Genomic DNA, 20,396 nt, shown 5'->3' on the forward strand with positions numbered 1-20,396 from the left:
AACAGAGTCTCAGTAAGTTGTAGTCTGGCCTCAAACTTTGGATCCTCCTGCCTCAGCCTCCTGAGCTCAGTTCCTTTTTACTGAAAAGTGTTCCACTATTTATACATCTCATTTTCCTGTTGATGGACACTTGTTAGTTTTCCAATGTGCCTTGTCAAAAGACCTAAAATAATTCTTCCTTTTTTATTTTCTTAATTTAAATAATTTTATGTTTGGATAAAGACTGGATACTGAAAAAATGGAAGAGATGAAAACAAAGTAATTCTCCTATAATTAAGAGATGGAGATTTAGCTCAGTAGTAAAGCACTTGCACAACATCAGCAAGGTCCTGAGTCCAATCTCCAATACTGGGGGAAAAAAAAGGACTGATCTTTACAAACATCACCTCTGGTTATTTTTAATCCTCTCAACTCAGTACACTGACTGGTATATAGCAAACACTCAAAAAATCAAAACCAAAAAAATAGTATTTTTAAATTATATGTTAGTCATGTTTTCTGTCACTGAAACAAATACATGAGACAAATCAACTTATAAAGAGGAAACATTTATTTTGTCTCACTGTTTTAGAATTTTCAGTTCATGGTTGCTGGCCCACTGTTTTGGGTCTTGTGTCAAGGCCGCACCTCATGAAGTGTGTCAGACGCCCCTACCTCACAGTGGCCAGGATGCAAAAGAGAGGAAGTCATGGGACCAGTGTTCCAGAATTCTTCTCCAGGCGTGCCTCCTATAATCTAACTTTCTTGCACCAGACTCTACCTACTAAGGCTCCTACCACATCCCAACAGCAAGGGCTATCTATATACGACTGTGGAGACCAGGTCATAAAACACATTCTAGCCCCCTGCTTGCTCTCTCTCTCCACATCTCCACATTCCCTCCTCTGCTAGAAATAATCTGCCCATCTGAGGACCTTTATGGTGATGCCCATGTATCAAGGGACTGAGGCCTGAAGCCAAGACCTTGGTGAGTCATCTCAGAAGTAAAGCCTTCAACTCCACCCAAGCATTCAGATGACCACAGCCCTGCTCAACTGCTTGACTATTGAGTCAAAAAGACCAGGAGTCACAACCACCCTGCTTATCTACTCCCAAATTTCTGACCCTCATCTTATGTATGAAATAATAAAAGTGTTTTATTTTAAGCTGCTAAATTTGGGTTGTTACACAGCAGTTTGCATATATCTGTCCTTGGTGATCATAAGAGCAGTGGTCAGGGTGAAACTCTCCGTTAGTGCTTTGTTTTTGCTCCACCTCTTCTTTGACCTCCCTCCAACACCTTACTTTATAGTGTGTAGTCTTCGGGCAAAGTCTGACACATTTTTTTTCACTGTGATAATTTTCATGTATTTATTTATGTAACAGATTTATTGAGGTATAATTCATGAACTATGAAATGGGCAAGTTTAAGAAATCGTGATAAGGTCTTCATAATATCAAATTTGCCATTTCACCATGTTGAAGTATACAATTCAGTGGCATGGAGGGGGTTCATGATGTTGTGCAGCCGTCATTGCTAACCCAATGCAGAACTTTTTCATCATCCCCAGAGGAGCCCCATATCCACGGCTGTCATATTTTTTAAATGATTATTTTTATTTTGTCCCTCAAATCTGGAAGACTCATGTAGTAACAAAGAAAAACAAGCTCACAAATGAACAAAATCTTCTTTAAAGGCAAGCAAATTTGGAAAGAAGTAACATTAATATACTAGTAACAACATGAGCCTTTTAATCTTCTTGTATAGAATCAGAAAATCTAATAAGACTCTGTTTTATCCTGAATAAAACAAAATCTCAAATGATAGATTTTTAAAAGTACTCCTTAAAATTCTTTAAATTCTTTGACTATGGAACATTCTCAGTATACACAGCAAACAAGGAACTAGAACTGGGTACAGCTTTTGAGGGTACAATAGGGAGAAAAAACAGGTGTTAAATAGTGGTGACCTCCAATCTTAGAATACTAATGGCTACCTGCAGCCCTGGGACTGGAAGGATGCAGGAGTCACATTCAGGCTCAGTTCGTTATTACTATCTGCCACAGGATTTGGGGTGATTGGGGACATTGTGGCCAGGTGTTTGCCAACCCAGGTGTTGGGTAAAGATAATAAATGTCATTAGTTCTAGCACCATATCCTTCCAATAGTCTTACTTTGATATATTATAGAGTAAGATAGTATTACAAGTCTCTCCTCAGGAATAGCAGTGCAACTTGTTATATGTCAGGAGTTAAAGCCACAATATTGATGATGACCTCCATGCAACTCGGGAGAAACCTTAGCAGACAGATGCCATGGACCCAAGCATCTCCCACCTGGCCCTCTCCTGGGTCCCCCGTGGGCATGATCACAGAGCACCCTGGCCACCTTCTCTAAGCAGGGCTCTGGCTTTAGTATTACAGGCAAAAGGAAGGCAAGGCTCAGCATTGTTCCAAAACTCAGGAGTGCTCAGAGTGGAGTGGTAAAGTGGCCTTCCACAGGGCACTGAAGTCAAAAGGAATGGCAGGTAAAGAGTCACAATTGGAGGTGACAGGAAGTCTAGACAGAATGAGCAATGGCTAGGGGAAAAAATAGTATTAAAAAAATTTTCTTTATTGTAAAAACCAAAACCAAGGTGTTGGTATTTTGCTGTGTTGACCTTAGTGAAGTGGGCCTTATGCTGGTGATGAGATGAGTAATTGAGGGGTGAGCCGAGGAGGGTCATTCTCATGGAAGGCCTGAGCAAGATCTCTCACAGACAGACAGAACTCCCGGCCAAAAGAACCATTAACAATTTGTCTGCTCCCTTCATTCGTTATAAGAAATGTGAGTCACTCCAATAAAACTGGTTATTGGCAGAGGGAAGTCTACTGTCTGACTTGCTAGGCAACAAGAGCCAGCTGCTCCAGCTTCTAGGACTCAATGAGAACTTCCCATGTCAAGTCCCCAGCTGTCCCGGAGCTTAGCAAGAGTGGATGAACCCAGCCACCCCTGCTTGCAGACACCAGCTCCAGCCCATGGCAGGAGCATTCCAGATTTTATCAGCTTCTTAAATGCACTAGGGTTGATACTGGACTCCGTGGTGTGGTTTAGAGCACTAGAAAGGCCAGGTGAACCTGGAGTGGGAGGACAAGTGGGACAAGAGGCTGCATGATTCAAGAACTGAGGTCCAGTTTGCAACAGAAATGCATTCCAACCCCCCCCCCCTCTCCGACATCCTACATCCAGGGGCCCCAGGCGCCAGTGCCCTTGGGATCGCAGCGGGGGTCTTCCGCTGGGAAATGTACAGGCACTGAGTGCTTCTGGTAGAAATGAAGGCGGGAAAGGAGCTTCTTGACCACGTGGGGATGTTCTTTGGACAGGTCATGTCTTTCTTCCGGGTCCCGATCAATATCAAAGAGCCAGAGGGTCTTGCTTGGTGGGTCCGATGAGGGTATTTCAGAAACGTTGTGTTGAGATGGTGGGGGGATCCACGCACCACAGCCTGGCAAAGAAACAAAATCATTTACTGGGGAAGCACTCACTGTAGGCAACTGCTAATCTTGGGGAAACTCGGGGGACAAGGCCATACTGGCTCGTGGGTGTGGATATCTGAAAAAGATGTGGCGCTTGGTGCTATCTCTAGATTCGTTTCAGAATCTGATTCTGGTGCTTTAGTGAGACATGTCTTGCTGCTTTTTGACCAAAGACATCTAGAAATGTGTGCACATTTGTGAGGGGAAATTTTTAGTTGTCACATGATTGGGGGGTGACAATGCTCTTGGTGTCTACTGGACATAGGCCAGTGATGCTAAAATGTCCTACACTCCGCAGGACAGTTCCAAATGATCTGTCTAGCTGCAAATACCAAGAACACCGCCCCCCCCATTATAAGCACTGTTTAACTGCATCACAGCCTTAGCCATCTTACTACCACTTACAAAATGTCCCTGTAAAATAGGTTGGAGAATACGATCAGGGAAACCGAAACTGCCTCCTTCCCCAGCTACACCATTGGTTGAGGGCTAGCTCTCAGAGATTCTCTGCTAGCTAGATGTAAAGCCACACATACCTGAAATCCATATTTTCCATGAAGCATTTGAATGGAATTTCTTCCTTTCACTCCTGCTATAGTTAATTCTCAATTGCAGGGCGGGGGAGGGAACAATCTCAACCATTCCTCCTCATTTGCTCCTGATTTAGCAGCCCCAGAGATAAGTTTTGCAAAATGCAGGAGTTACTTGGATACATTTTTCTTGATGTTGTGGTGGGGAAGCTGACTTGGTCCATGGTAACATGGAAGCCATGTAATTAGGACCAGTCTTTAGAGTGGGACAAGAAAACCTTGACTAAATCCTTGTCTTCTTATGGCACATATCAGGAGGACCATAGAAGATCTGAATAATGAGTTAATGTTTCAGGTATCTCAGCAAAGTGAGAGGAGTGGCGGGTCCTAGGAGCTTTGAGGAGCCAAGTAGGAGGAGATGGGAAGTGGCTAGAATGAGAGCGATAAAGTCCTCCCTTCCCAGAGAAAGGGCCAAGGGAATACAATCCCAAGATTCAGTGAGACTGGCGATATGATAGAACCCAGAGGACATAGCCCTGTCCTGTTCACTGTAGGAGGGGACCTGGGCTAAGCTAAGCATCCTACCTGGGAAGCCTGTGAGCAGTTTCCAATTTCCTAGTCTAATGGCAGCATGGACAGATGTGTTAAAAGCTGAATACTTGGGAAGAGAAGAATCATCCTTTGCCGGAGCCATGCTGCTTCCAGGACCTGAGAAGAAACAGTTTGGAAGAGTTAGATTGCTGTTATTGGAACATGTCATTATAAATCAGCATTTTATATCCTTCTTGCTGAACAGTAGCTTTTATTCACCAGTGGAGTGCAAATATGTGTACCACCACAGAAATGAATCTTTTATTAAATATAAACAGAAAGCTATAGTTACATTAAATGTCAGTCATAAACCACCACAAATATAAAGGAAATCCCAAAGAGATTAGAATACTAATTCATCCTTAAAATCGCTACGTTCTGCCAATGTGCAGCTGGCCATTGCAGAACAATGTTGTGTTACAGCACAGGGAGCTGCTTTTTTGAATTTTGGTGTTTTTTTTCCCCTCTTAAATGTACAAATTAAATGCATTTTCGGTAGATACTTATATCTATGTAGATAGTGTAATAAATTCTAAAATGCATATGTTAATGCAGTCTATCTCAAGGTGGGAGAATTTAAGCACACCATGAAAATAGCATATATATTTATTTTAAAACAACACTTATGCAATCTAAAAGTAAGAGAGCAATGCTCAATTAACTATTCAGACAGAATAACTATGGGTATAAGAATAAATTTGGTATACAGATTATTGGTTGGTATCATGCAATACATTAATTTATCATTTTGAGGTCTTGTAGTAATTAATTGTTATGCTTCTGAGGGGAAGCAATGACTAATATCTACTCCCTCTTGAGTTTGGAACCTATTAAGAGGCAGAGGCAAGACAGATGGGGCTAAAAATAATGCTTTTTTTTTTTTTTACTGATAAAGTCATTGGAGAGAACATAGCCTCAGATCCAGTTAATAACTGACCCTTGACTTAGAAAGACCTAGTCACCACCATTAATCTTTTCTTTCTTTCTTTTTTTGGGGGGTGGGGTGGGTACCAGGGATTGAACTCGGGGGCTCTCAACTATAGAGCCACATCCCCTGCCCTATTTTGTATTTTATTTAGAGACAAGCCCTCACTGAGTTGCTTAGCGCCACACTTTTACTGAGGTTGGCTTTGAACTTGAAATCCTCTTGCCTCAGCCTCCAAAGCAGCTGCAATTACAGGTGTACACCATCATGCCTGGCTAGCACCATTGATCTTGCTGGACAACCACTTGAATCCCTAGGAATACACAGAGCAGAGAAGAAAGCTTATATATATCTAGGAGATGCAGTAGCTCTGATGTTAGACACACAAAAGGGTCTAGGTTGAGCATGCTCAGTTCCTTCTTTGGCTAACTCCCTCTTTCACCTGCCCTTGGGGAAGAGGGTATAAGGAGCTGTGGGAGTTCAACTCTAGTTAAAGACCCTGGTGGATCTATGAAGGTAAGGGATGGAGGTTCCCTCACTTTATTCCTATGTGAGCATATTTAAAAGCCTCAACTCAGAACCTAGCTGCATAGTCTGTTTTCAGTTGACATTCCTCTGTTAACTTTTCAAATATGGTCACAGCAATTGTCTTGGGAGCACTTCGGAAGGTTGCTGAATTACCAGCCCAGTAACTAATTGCCACAGTGTGTGGTGTGTCTATAAAAGTGCAGTCTCCACATGGTGGTGAAACTAGTCATCTGTCTTCCTTTTATAAGATATTTTGAGAAGCTGGGTGCACTGTGTGAGCACCTGTAGTCCTAGCACTTGGGAGGCTGAGGCAGGAAGACCACCTGAGCCCAGGGGTTCAAGATGAGCCTCGACAACCAAGTGAGACCCCATCACAAATTAAAAAAAAGACTTTGAGAGTGCCCCTGTTCACCCCAAGACAGGATTTTGTTGCTCCCCAGGGTTTTAATGCAAGTTTGATGCAGGAAGGAAAGCTAGCAGTGGAAGAGGCAGAAGACCCGTTCTTTGTCAGCCTTTGAAATTGACCCCGTGGACACATACAGAGACTGATCCAGTAAACCACTGGTGGTTTCAGAGCTTCGTTCTTAAGTCATTGCACAGCAATAAATCTGTAGCACCAAAGAGGAAAATGTTTTTTGACTTCTTGCTTCTCTGCTTGTGGATATTTTGGCTCCAACACAAACAGATGCTTCTGGTGGTGGAAGTGTGTGAGGCTGTCTATCACAGGAAGTGGGTTCTCGGGACACAGACTGTGGTACAACGTCTTATTCCTCACACGTTTGAATGAAAGCCGCGTTCTGATATCCAAGAATGTTAAATAAAACAAGCATGCTTTGTGAACATAAACAACAAAAAAAGGAAAATAGCTATCTCAATCATACTTACATTTTTATACATTTTTTTTTCTCTTAACACCAACAGGAACATAAAACACCCAAACAATAAATAAGGCTAAGACTACATAATGAAAGACACTATTATCTCAATTTTGTGTTTTTCATCTTGAGAAATGAAACAAAGAGAAAATGATAAAGAATAATATAACCCAGGAGGAACAGATACCTCCTGGGTTATATTATTATATCATATAATATAGTTGGCATTCCTCTGTTAACTTTTCAAATATGGTCACAAAAATGGTTATACCATTTTTGCTATATTTACTTACTTTATTTAAAAAAATTTTAATCTAATTTAATCTGGGAGGGATACTGGGGATCAAAGTGAAGGCCCCTAGGCAAGCGCTCTACCACTGAGTTACATCCCTAGTCCTGCTTTTTAAATTTTTTTAATTAAAAAACTGGGCAACAAATATGAAGTTGAGACTCCTTTGACCCCCTCCTCAATCCCAGTCCCTCACCCTCACTCCTCCACAGGCTGCTGCTGTCCTGACTCCAGTGTCTCCTCAGTCACTGTAAAATGTAGTAGCAAGACTATGTGCTGAGGAATAGTATACAGTACTGTTTCAGAGTTTAAAAATGTACATGTGTTATATCATACATATTCTGCAACATTCTCATTCACTGTACATACATATATTTCTCTTAAGCACAAGCATATATTCCTCTTAACTTCAATACTTCACTATATAAACATGGCACATTTTTCTATTACCCTATTGATGAGCATTAAGGTTTTTTTTAAAAAAATATTTTAATTGTAGTTGGATACAATATCGTTATTTATTTATTTATTTATTTACTGAATGTGCTGCTGAGAATTGAACCCAGAGCCTCACACATGGCTAGGCAAGTGCTCTACCACTGAGCCACAACCCTAGCTCTCAGGTTTGTTTTAACTATTTTAATTATTTATTATTATTGGCTATCCTGCAGTGAATACTTGTCCATATCTCCTTGTGCACAGGTGCTGAAGTTTCTCTAGGGTCTGTGTCTAGAACTAAAACCGTCCAGTTACAAGGTACACATGTTCCCAACTTTACAATGTATACAAGTCAGCTCTCCTATTAGCAATTTCCCATTTGTCCACATCATATATCTGATATTTTCAGACTTAAAAACTGTTGTCTGTCTAAAAATTTTAGAGGTAAATGTCATCTTTTATTTTTTGTTTAATAAATGAAATTATTTTTTTTCTGTGTCATCCCACAGGTTGCTAGAAAACAATTTTTTTTATAACACCCATAGAGAAAGTACACAAATAACAGGCATGCAGCTTGATGAACAGGAAACTGTCCCCTGTAAACATCAGCCACTCAAGGCACAGTGCTTTGTTGGGACTTCAAGGCCCTGCCAGCAGCCTTGGTACTCCCTCCTCTTCCCAAGATAACTGCTGTCCTGATTTTAACTAGGAGAGGCATTCTACCTGCTTTTGAACTTAACATGACTGGAACTATACAATATGTTACTTTGATTTCTGGCTGCTTTTGGATCCACATAATGTCAGTGCATTCATCTACATTGCTGGGATCCAGCTATTTCCAGGACCTCATCATTTTTATTGCTATAAATTATTCCAATATATGATAATTCTACTCTCCTCAGTTCTCCCCTGACCAAATACCATTTATTGCAAAGACTGTTCTTTTCCCAGTCAACTACAGTGGCATCTTTGTCAAAAACAATATTTCGACATGGAGTGATGAACATGGAATGTCTCTAGAGCCCCACTGTCCAGTAGAACTTTCCATGATGATGGAAATGTTCTGAACTCAGGCTGCTATTTCAGGCACTGGCCCCGTGTGGCCATGAGCATATGTAATGTGGCTGCTGCGACCAAGGAACTCAACACTTGATTTGAGTTAATGTTAGTTAATTTTAGTTGTCACATGTGATGAGTGGTTCCTGCACCGGACGGCACAGTTCTGGAGTCTCCATCCCGAACAGCTGGGTTGTTGTCTGTCCTTGTGCTAATACCACAGTCTTATTTACTGTTGAATGATAGCAAGTTTTTCCAGCTGTTGGCATATGTCCCCCAAGTCTGTTGTTCATCAAGATTTGATTTCATCATTTTGGGCCTTTAATACTTTCAGTGTAAATTTTAGGATCAGCTTGTCAAGTTTCACAAACTGCCTGCTGGGATATTGATCAGAATGGTACTGACTCTAGGGATCAATGGGGTGGGAGTGGGTATTTCAAACACTGAGTTTTACAATTAATGAAACTAGTGAAGCCTGACATTTGCGTGGCATTTAAAAACTTTTCTCTTAATTATGTTTTATGGTTTTTTTGTCTGAAGTCACACTTTCGTTAGGTTTATTCATAATAGGTTGATATCATTTGATACTACTATTCTAAATGTTTGCTGTTTAAAGTTGGCTTTTTAAAATCTTATTTACTGCGACTTTGCTAAATTTATTTCTTAATTATAGATCATAGATTTTTTTGGATTTTCTAATCCCAAATTTTATAGATTCTTTGGATTTTCTATGCATGCTATCACGTCACATGAAAATACTTCCTATAGGAGAGAATTAAATTACAGCAGATGGGATAGAGAGAGAAGATGGGAGAGGAGGGGAGCGGGGATAGTAGAGGATAGGAAAGGTAGCAGAATACAACAGTTACTAATATGGCAGTATGCAAAAATGTGGATGTGTAACCGATGTGATTCTACAATCTGTATACGGGGTAAGAATGGGAGTTCATAACCCACTTGAATCTAAAGTATGAAATATGATATGTCAAGAGCTATGTAATGTTTTGAACAACCAATTAAAAAAAGAAAATACTTCCTATAGATTAACTTCCCATCTTTTAATCTTTTTTCTTACCTTATGATACTGGAAAAAAATCTCTAGCACAATTCTGAATGAAAGTAGTGATAGTAGGACTTTATGACTCATTTCTGATTTCAGAGGAAAGTTTTTAATATTTTACTAGTAAGTATGATCTCAATATAAATTTTTTGTAGATATATTTTATGAGATTAAAGGTGATCTTTTCTATTTCCATTTAGTAATTTTTTCCCTAAATTATATAAATGGGTATTAAGGTTTAGCATATGCCTTTTCTACATGAGAATATATTCTTTTATACCTTAATGTAATTAATTATATTGACTGAGTTTTAAATGTCAAACCATCACTGCATTTCTAGAATAAATCCCTTTTAGCCATGATATTTATTCCTTTTATATGTTGCTTTATCTACATTTTGTAAAGACATTTTGCATCTATGCTCAAGGCAAAAATTGGCCTATGATTTCCTTTTTTGCAATGTTCCTTATCTTGTTTTTGAATCAAGATTATATTGATTCTGCCTGCTCTCACTTATATGTAATAAATAAAAAGTTGATCTTAAAGAAGTAGAGAACAGAATAGTGGTGACCAGAGCCTGGGAAGGGTGTGAAGGGTGGGTAGAGAGAGGATGGTAAATGGGTGTAGGGATGCAGTTGGATAGAAGGGAAAACTTTTTTTTTTATTGGTTGCTCAAAACATTACAAAGCTCATGACATATCATCTTCCATACATTTGATTCAAGTGAAGGGAAAACTTTTAATGTTCTATAGCACACTAGGATAACTATGGTTGGTGACAACTGGTTGACTATTTTGAAATAGCTAGTAAACAGGATATTTCTCCCCATAGTACAGGGGATTGAACCCAGGACCTCACACATGCTAGACAAGCACTCTACCACTGAGCTACTCCCCAGCCCTAGAGAGATTCTGAATGTTCCCAGCACAAAGAAAATATATGTTTGATGTGATTGATGTCACACTGTGTACAAGTACTGTTTTGATTAAAAACATTTTTTAAAAATTACATGGGTCTTACAATGGTACAGAATAGAAGACACAGAGACAAGCCCACATAAATACAGTTATCTCCTACTAGACAAAGGTGCCAAAAACATACAGCAGAGAAAAGATAGCCTCTTCAACAAATGGTACTAGGAAACTATGCAGCAAAATGAAACTAAACCCCTATCCCTCACCTTGCACAAAACTCAACTCAAAGTGGATCAAGGACCTAGGAATTTGACCAGAGACTTTGTGCCTAATAGAAGAAAACATAGACCCAAATCTTCATCATGTTGGATTGGTCCCGACTTCCTTAATAAGACTCCTAAAGTGCAAGAAATAAAATCAAGAATAAATAAATGGGATGGATTCAAACTAAAAAGCCTCTTCTCAGCAAAGAAACAATCAATAACTTAAAGAAAGAGCCTACATTTTGGGAGCAAATTTTTGCTACACACAAGTCAGAGCACTAATCTCCAGGATATATAAAGAACTCAAAAAACTTAACACCAAACACAAACAAACAAACAAATAACCCAATTTAATAAATGGGCTAAGGAGATGAACAGACACTTCTCAGAAGAAGAAATACAAGTGATTAACAAATACATGAAAAAATGTTCAACATCTCTAGTAATTAGAGAAATGCAAATCAAAACTAATCTAAGATTTCATCTCTCTCCAGTCAGAATGACAGTTATACAGGCAACAGTAAGTGTTGGCGAGGATGTGGGGGAAAAGGCACACTCATACATTGCTGGTGGGATTGTAAATTGGTACAACCAATCTGGAAAGCAGTATGGAGATTCCTTAGAAAATTTGGAATAGAATCACCATTTGACCCAGTTATCTCACTCTGCAGTTTATACTACATAGACTTAAAAACAGCATACTACAGTAATGCAGGCACATCAATGTTTATAGCAGCACAATTCACAACTACTAAACTGTGAAAGCAACTCAGATGCCCTTCAATAGATGAATGGATAAAGAAATTGTAGTAAGTATACACAATGGAATATTACTCAGCATTAAAAGAATAAAATTATGGCATTTGCAGATAAATAGATGGAGTTGAAGAGTATCTTTATTATTTCTATTTTCTTTGGGCTTGATTTGCTCTTTTCTGTAATTCTTGAATAATTGATTTTTAGCATTTTTAAATTTCAGTTCATACATTCAATACTATCAATTATTTTCTAATTTCTTATAATGCAATTTTAAATATGTATTTTTATTAGTCCAGTTCAAAATACTTTCTAACTTCCATTGTGATTTCTTTTTTGACTCTGATTATTTGAAAGTTATTTGAAAACATGAATATTTGAGAATTTTCCAGTTATTATTACTAATTTCTGATTCGATTTTACTACCATCACAGGACATATCTATTCTTTTTTTAATAAACATTTCATTTTAGAATCATTTTAGATTTGCAGTATTTGATTTAAATTCATTACAGTGTGTTGACACTTGTTTAATGGTCTACTACATGGTCAATCTTTGATGTTCCAGTCTCATTTAAAACACACACACACACACACACACACACACACACACACACACACAAAGTTGTTGAGTGCAGTGATCCACAAATCACTTAAGTTAAGTGTGTTCACTTTGGTGTTCAAACCTTTTATAGCTCTATGGGCATTTTTGTTTGTTCTATCAGTCATGGAGAGAGTTTTGTTAAAAGTCACCACAATTGAGAATTTATTTATTCTGTTAGTTCTGTCTGTTTTTGCTTCACACATCTTGAGACTATATTGTTAAGTTCTTATAAATTTAGAAGTGTGACTTATGGTTGACTGCTATTTTCATTATTTGGGGATAAAAAGCCCTTTTAATAATGTTTTCACTCTTTATATCTCTTTATATAGCTACCCCAGTTTCAGCTGTCATTTTTGTTGTTAGTACTTTTTTATCCATCCATTGATACTGTGTGAGATTCTTATGCAATGCAATGAAGTCTAAGATAGGGTGAGGCAGACAGCATAAGGGTCCCCCAAGATGTTCACACCCTAATTTTCTAGAACCTGTGAATATGTTACCTTGCGTGACAAAAGGTACATGATTAAGGGCAAGGACTCTGAGATGTGAAGATCATTCTAGATTATCTGGTGAGTCCAACCTAATCATATTGAGTCCACAGAAGCAAGGAATATTGCTTCTGTGATGATAAGATTGAGGTTTAGCCGTAGGAGAAGGGTCAGAGACAAGGAACACTACTATCTTTGACAGTGGAAGAAGGAGGCCATGAGCTAAGTAATATGGACCATTGTTAGAAGCTGAGAAAAGGCAAGTCAACTGATTCTGTACTAGATGCCCAGAAGGGGATGCTGCCCTACCACACCTTGATGTCAGCCCCGGGAGGCCTGTGTCAGACATGTGGCCCATGGAACTATCAGATGACACTGGTGTCAATTTGAGCTATTAAGTTTGTGGTAATTTGTTATAACAGCAACAGAAAATGAATACACATGAGCTTTAGACAATTTACAAATTAAACAGGAAGCTAAGTATTACATATGAAGGGATAAGGTATTACATATGAGGCAGAATGTGACCGAGGCCTGATGGTAAATATCTTAAAAGATCACAGTAGGAAGAAGTTGATAATGGCTGAAGCACAGAGGAAAGACTGATGAAATGGGACTTCAGAAGATTTTAAAAAGTGCACCTGTATGCCATCTGCCAACACACACCACTTTTAGGGTAATAAAATTGACAGTGTGTTCTAAGCCTGATTCACTTCTGCAACCCAAAGCCTTAGCCCAGTGCCTTGGCACATGGGTGGTGAACACACAGAAAAGCTTAATGAAGCAAGAAATGACTATAAAAAGTGGATGCACAGATGGGAATTTTAGATTGAAGAATGGAAGACACAGCTCCAACAATTTAGTGCCTTTGAAGGACAAGTAATGTAGCTGTTGCAGGAGGCAAAGGTAAATAGTTGGATAGATGGGTGAAACAAACTCAAGAAAGTGCTAAATACTGGGCTGTAGGAATTACCACTTTTTCTTCTAATCAATAGGGGGACAAAAGAGGGATTTAATTTATTTAAAGACTGGATTATTTTCTCAAAGAGCTTTATTGAGACCTAGTTCACACAGGATAAAATTCACCCATTTAGAGTGTAAAATCTAACGGTCATTTGTATATCCACAAATACCATTATTCTTTTTTGATACTATTGCAAATGTGACCCTTTTCATAACTTCATGTTTGCTTTCTTTTTACTGTTCTATAGAAATACAAATGTGCTCTAGATATGTAAAAAGAATTGTAATGCATTCCACTGTTGTCGTGTATTTAAAATAATAATAATAAAATTAGTAAAAAAAAGAAATACAAGTGATTATTGTATATTGCTCTTATATTGTACAACCTTGCCAAACTTGTTAGTTTTAAAAGCTTTTCAGTTGACTCATTAGGTTTTTCGTTTTCTTCTCCAGTGCTGGGGATTGTATCCAAGGCATTGAACATTCTAGGCAAGCATTCAAACCTGAACCCTAGGTTTTTTAATATACAAGATCCTAATAGTTTTATTTATTTGTATCAGCATTATACCAGTATAATGCTGATACAAATGGCAAGAGCGGATATCCTTGTCTCCTTCCTGATCTCAGGAGGGAAGCATTCAGTCTTTCACAGATAAATGTGATATCAGCATAAGGTTTTTTTGTTGTTGTTGTTGTTGATGGGATTTATCAAGTTGAATAGGATTCCTTCTATTTCTAGTTTGAGTGCTTTTATCATGAAGTGGTGTTGAATTCTGTCTAAAGGCTTTTCTGCAACTATTGAGATTATTTTGGTTTTTGTCCTTTATTCTTTTGATATGGTATATTATATGAACTGATTTTCAGATATATTTTTTAAAAAATTTATTTATTTATTATAATTTGTCATATGGGATTTTCATATCTTAAACCAATTTTACATTCCTTGGATAAATCTTATTTGGTCCTGACATATTAAACTGATAAGAACAGATACTACACTTGATCTTAGCCAAAAAGCCAAGAAGCGATTGGTCCTGACATATAATCCTTTTGATATATTGCTGGATTCCATATGTCAGTATTTTGTTGAGAATGTTGTATCTGTATGCATAAGAAATATTGAATTATTAAATTGGTGTTTTCATTATTAAATGGGTAGTGTATGAAATAGATAGTTGGGATGATAGAGAGGAGGGGTTGCTTTCTAATAGCATGTGAACAAACAAAACTTCTGTGATGGAGTAGGACTAGATCTAAATTTAAGAAATATTTGTTGAATAAAAAAAAAAGAAATATTTGTTGGTTAACAACTATGTGGTAATAAACCATCTTGTTCTGAAATTCTATGACAAGAAGTGATGAGCAAAGAGATCTAAGAGAAGTTTTGAAAGTGCAGTGGAAGGTATTTCATGATAAAAAGGTTATGCAAGATAATTAAAATTCTAAGATTAGCTAGATGACTGGGAGAATATTGTTGATGTTGGTAGAATAGAGATGCTGGTGCAGGAAACAGTGTGGAAAATATGAGTCCAGCATGAGGCATCCTGACTTGAGGAGTTAGATAAACTCAAGGTAGAAATATCCAGCACTGGACCCTGTCTCAGAGACTGAAGGCACACACTGGTTTGAATACCACCTACCATGCAGTAACCACTGAACCCTGGGAATGGATGAGTTGACTGAAGCAAAGCAGAAAGCCAGAAACAGAGCACCGAGGGACAAAGAGAAGCTGTCAGCAAGTGAGGCAGAGAAGAAGAAAATAATGTGAGAGAAAAAACTGGTTAAACAGGACATCACAGAAGCCAAGAGAGCAGGGGGTTTCAGACCACAAATTAGAAGTACCAAACACTCCATCCATCAGCAGGATGGATAAGAAAGGGGCATTGGGTTTGTTGACCTCTGGGCAGAAACTATGGAGTTTCTAACCATGGAGAAACTAAGAGAGAAGCATAAACAAATATATCTTTCTCTTTTTCTTCTGAGCTGAAAGCCATCTCTGAGATAATAAAACTTTCTGATCAGACAAAAATACTCAGTCATAAGATGAATTAGCCATATGTATTGATTTGGGACATGAAAAAGGAGATTAGCAGAAAATTTTAGGGTGCGTGAAGGATATCCCTATCTTACATACTATGTAGTAAATTTACAGTGCTCCTAATCTGAGTAAAATCTGAAGGAGCTCAAGTTTCTAGAATAAGGTGGAAAACACACATCTGGAAAGAGTTCCAGAACTCAAGAGCTATCTTGAGAGGAGATGGTGAGTGGGTCAGTAGAGATCCAGGTTCTCATCTCTGTTGCTACAGAGCAATTCAATCTATAAGCAACAATCTGTGATGTCCACTAAATATAGTGTACTTTTCTAATTTTTGTTTGAAGGAAGTGTCTGAGGTAACAATGTAGTTTGAAAGACACAGATTAGTAATAGGCAATGGATTCACCAAATGGGGAATGCCTAAGGATACTCCTGATTTTCATGAAAGGCAACCCTGCTCTCTAGGTTGCATAAGGCATCTTCCTGACTCTGTCTAGAATAGTTTGTGATTGTACTTTTATAAAACACATTATTTTTTCTAATTATAGATCCTATTATACACATGTTGAAAAATACAGAAAAGTATGAATGGGAAAATTTTTTAAAAAACTTGTAAGTTTATTAGTTGCTATTAACATTTTGGTGTAGAACCAAACATTGGAGCTTTTAATTACATAATGCTTTAAAAAATTTTTTTGCTGCAAATAAGAAGAGGAAGTGAAGATAAGATAGGAAGCTTTCATGCCCAAAGAAAATAGCACGTGTGTATGGTTTGGCAAGAAATTAAGAGAGAAACTTAAATCCACCCTAATATGAAAGCAAGCAAGAACCAGTTTGGCTTCTGAAGAGGATATTGATGTACCTAAGCAATATCCAGGAAGGGCAGTTCTTGACGATGCATGTAGGTCAGAACAAAGTGATACAGGATGAAGCATATAAGGCCATCAAGAAGACAAGTACCATGTCCTGGATCTAAAGAGATAAGGGCAGGCTGCAGCAGACAAAATAGTGAAAGGGGGGAGTTCAAAAGGATTGGAATCATCCTATAAAACTTTCAGGAGCAGAATCAATAGGGAGAAGTGATAATAAAAATAAAAATTATCAATGTGATAATATTATTATTACATTGTTGAATGTAATAATGGACTATGCATTGTTTTAAGCACTTTGCATCTAATTTTTTAAAAATATTTTTAGTTGTAGATGGATATCATACATTTATTTTATTCATTTATTTTTATGTGGTGCTGAGGATCAAACCCAGTGCCTCACATGTGCTAGGCAAGCACTCTACCATTGAGCCACAACTTCAGCCCCTAGCTTGCATCTAATTTAATCCCTTTATAATCCACCCATCCCTCATCCTATAAAAGAGGAAACGAAGGCACAGAGAGAGACTAAGGTGCATGATACCATTTTGGCTCAATATACGGAATGTTTCTAATACAGCTTCCTCAGCTCTGGAAGGCCAAGTTTCCATGAGGAGGGGGATCTTCTGGCTTTAGGGGTAGAAGCAAGGGCTTGGGCTGGGAGGTGGGAAAACTCCAGCATCAGCATCGGTGCAGGGGTAAACAGGATGGTCTAGGTCACCTTCTCTCTGAAACGCTGCTCAAGTGAAATGAGCTGGGCATGGGCAGAGAATGGGACTTAGGAAGATTTACTCTTCTAACCCTGGAGGAAAGCAGTGCTAGGATGGTAATGAGGGTGCAGGTAAGGACTGTGTGATGCAAGTGAGGTCCCACCACCCCTTCTCCCAGAAGGCCATGGTGCACAGCAGTACAAAGCAGGCTGCTTGGGTTCAAATCTCAGCTCCTTCACTCAGTGGCTGTGTGACTTTGAGACCAGCTAAACCTCCTAGACCTCAGTTTCCTCATTTGTAAAATGAGGATAATAATATGTAATTCACAATATAATATGGACTAAACGTGATGATGCATTGAAGATGTTCGGTACTAAGTCCGGAATATAGACAGTGTGATACATGTTACTGTTATGGTTGAGATGTGAGGTGTTCCCCCAAAATGTATGTGAGACGATGCAGGAAGGTTTAGAGGTGAAATGGACTGGGTCATGACAGCCTTAACCCGACCAGTGTGTTAATCCCCTGATAAAGATTAACTGAGTGATGTTGTAGGCAGGTAGGGTGTACCTGGATAGGGTGTACATAGGGTAATAATGTCTGATTCATTCTACTTTCATTCCTACTCCCATACCCACTCCTCTCCCTTCACTACCCTCTGCCTAGTCCAAAGTAACTCTATTTTTCCCTAGACCCCCAATCCTTATTGTGAATTAGCATCTGCATATCAGAGAAAACATTTGGCCTTTGGTTTTTTGGGATTGGCTTATTTTGCTTAGCATAATATTCTCCAGCTCCATCCATTTACCAGCAAATGCCATAATTTCATTCTTCATTAAGGCTGAGTAATATTCCACTGTGTATATATACCACATTTTCTTTATCCATTCATATGTTGAAGGACACTTAGGTTGGTTCCATAGGTTAGCTACTGTGAGTTGAGCTGCTATTAACATTGATGTGACTATGATCCTGCAGTAAGCTGATTTTAAGTCCTTTGAGTATAAACTGAGGAGTACGATAGCTGGGTCAAATGGTGGTTCCATTACAAGTTTTATGAGGAATCTCCATACTGTTTTCCATAATAATTGCACAAATTTGCAGTCCTACCAGCAATGTATGATTGTACACTTTCCCCCACATCCTCACCAAAACTTATTGTTTCTTGTATTCTTGATAATTACCATTCTGACTGGAGTGAGAAAAAATCTTAGAGTAGTTTTGATTTGCATTTCTCTAATTGCTAGAGATGTTGAAAACTTTTTCATATATTTATTGATCAATTGTATTTCTTCTTCTGTGAAGTGCTTGTTCAGTTCTTTAGCCCATTTATTGATTGGGTTATTTGGCTTTTTTTGGTGTTTTTTTAGTTGTTTATATATTCTAGAGATTAATGCTCTGTCTGGGCTGTGTGTGGTAAAGATTTTTTCCCATTCTGTAGGCTCTCTCTTCATGTTATTGATTGTGTCCTTTGCTGACAAGAAGCTTTTTAGTTTGAATCCATCCCATTTATTGATTCTTGATTTTACTTCTTGCACTTTAGGAGTCTTGTAAGGAAGTCAGATCTTAAGCTGACATGGTGAAGATTTGGGCCTACTTTTTCTTCTATTAGGTGCAGGATCTCTGTTCTAGTGCCTAAATCTTTGATCCACTTTTAATTGAGTTTCATGCATGGTGAGAGATAGGGATTTAATTTCATTTTAATTAATTTCATTTTTTATAGATTGATTTCCAATTTTCCCAGCATAATTTGTTGAATAGCTCTTTTCTCCAGTGAATATTTTTGGTGCCTTTATCTAGTATGAGATAACTGTGGGGTAGTCTCTGTGTCTTCTATTATGTACCATTGGTCTACATGTCTGTTTTGGTGCCATATCACTGTGTTTTTGTTACTATGGCTCTGTAGTATAGTTTAAGGTCTGGTATTGTGATGCCTCCTGCTTCCCTCTTCTTGCTAAGCACTGCTTTGGCTATTCTGAATCTCTTTATTTTTCCAAGCGAATTTCATGACTGCTTTTTCTATTTCTTTGAGGAATGATGTTGGCATTTTAATTGGAATTGCATTAAATCTGTTATGTGCTTTGGATAGTATGGCCATTTTGACAATATTAATTCTGCCTATTCAGGGAGCATGGGCAGTCTTTCCATATTCCAAGGTCTTCTTCAATTTCTCTCTTTAGTGTTTTGTAGTTTTTGTTACAGAGGTCTTTCAACTCTTTTGTTAGGTTGATTCCCGAGTTTTGGTTTTTTTTTTTTTTTTTTTTGAGGTTATTTCCTGAGTAAATTAGGCAGAAGTCATTATTATATCAGAAAAAATGAAATAAAACCTAACACCAAAACTCACACAGAAAACAAAACCACTTATAGGGTCTGGGTTTGGGAAGAACCTATATGTGCTCCCTCATTTATGTTCCAGAATTTGAATAGGGTTGGGGAAAATAGTGTCTGTGGATGAAAGCTATGATTTGTCACTTCAGGGTCTATTCTCTTTTCTGTCCTGTGGTTTGTGTCCTGCCACTCATTTCCACTGAGCTCTTTGTTTTTAATCATTGTTATAATCTACCAAGGTCAGTTTAAAATTTCATTCTGCTACTTCTTCTTTGCCCTTTCCTGCCAGTGTGAGACCATCTTCAAGCTTGATGTGGACATATTTACTCACAGTAACGCTCACTCATGTGGACCGTCAGAGACCCTCCCAATCTTCCCACAAGCTTAGTTTCAATGTGTTTTCTAATATAGAATCTTGTCAGGTGTGGTTTTAGTGAACAGGCATGATTTAGGTTTAAGTAGCAATAACCACCTTCAACTTTTGTGCTTAAAGTTTACAAAAGAATAGCCTATTTGCTTATTATGAGAATCAATTATCTCAAAGTTTACAGTAAAGTTGGATTTACTCTAAACATTAGATTGGCTGGTCATTTCTTCCTGGTCAATCTAGTGAAAAGTTCAAACAATTCCAAATTCCAAGTGAAGTTCAAGTCACTAAGATCCTCTTTGTGCCAGTCAG

General features: G+C 38.2%; 1 protein-coding gene and 1 pseudogene across 1 annotated transcript in view; both read right to left on the reverse strand.

The window, feature by feature from the left end:
• Positions 1–1,575: 1,575 nt before the first annotated feature.
• Positions 1,576–20,396, reverse strand: part of Arsb (arylsulfatase B) — a 171,237-nt gene continuing 152,416 nt past the window's right edge. The window contains exons 7-8 of the mRNA XM_005328991.5: positions 4,611–4,733; positions 1,576–3,464 (exon numbers count right to left, since the gene is read on the reverse strand). Of these exons, the coding sequence (XP_005329048.1) occupies positions 3,199–3,464; positions 4,611–4,733 (389 nt within the window). The 3' untranslated portion in view covers positions 1,576–3,198. The remainder of the gene's footprint in view (positions 3,465–4,610; positions 4,734–20,396) is intronic.
• Positions 14,683–14,804, reverse strand: LOC120885945 (U2 spliceosomal RNA; annotated as a pseudogene).

The sequence above is a fragment of the Ictidomys tridecemlineatus genome, chromosome 1 (genome assembly GCF_052094955.1).
Source record: "Ictidomys tridecemlineatus isolate mIctTri1 chromosome 1, mIctTri1.hap1, whole genome shotgun sequence".
Taxonomy (NCBI): Eukaryota; Metazoa; Chordata; class Mammalia; order Rodentia; family Sciuridae; genus Ictidomys; species Ictidomys tridecemlineatus.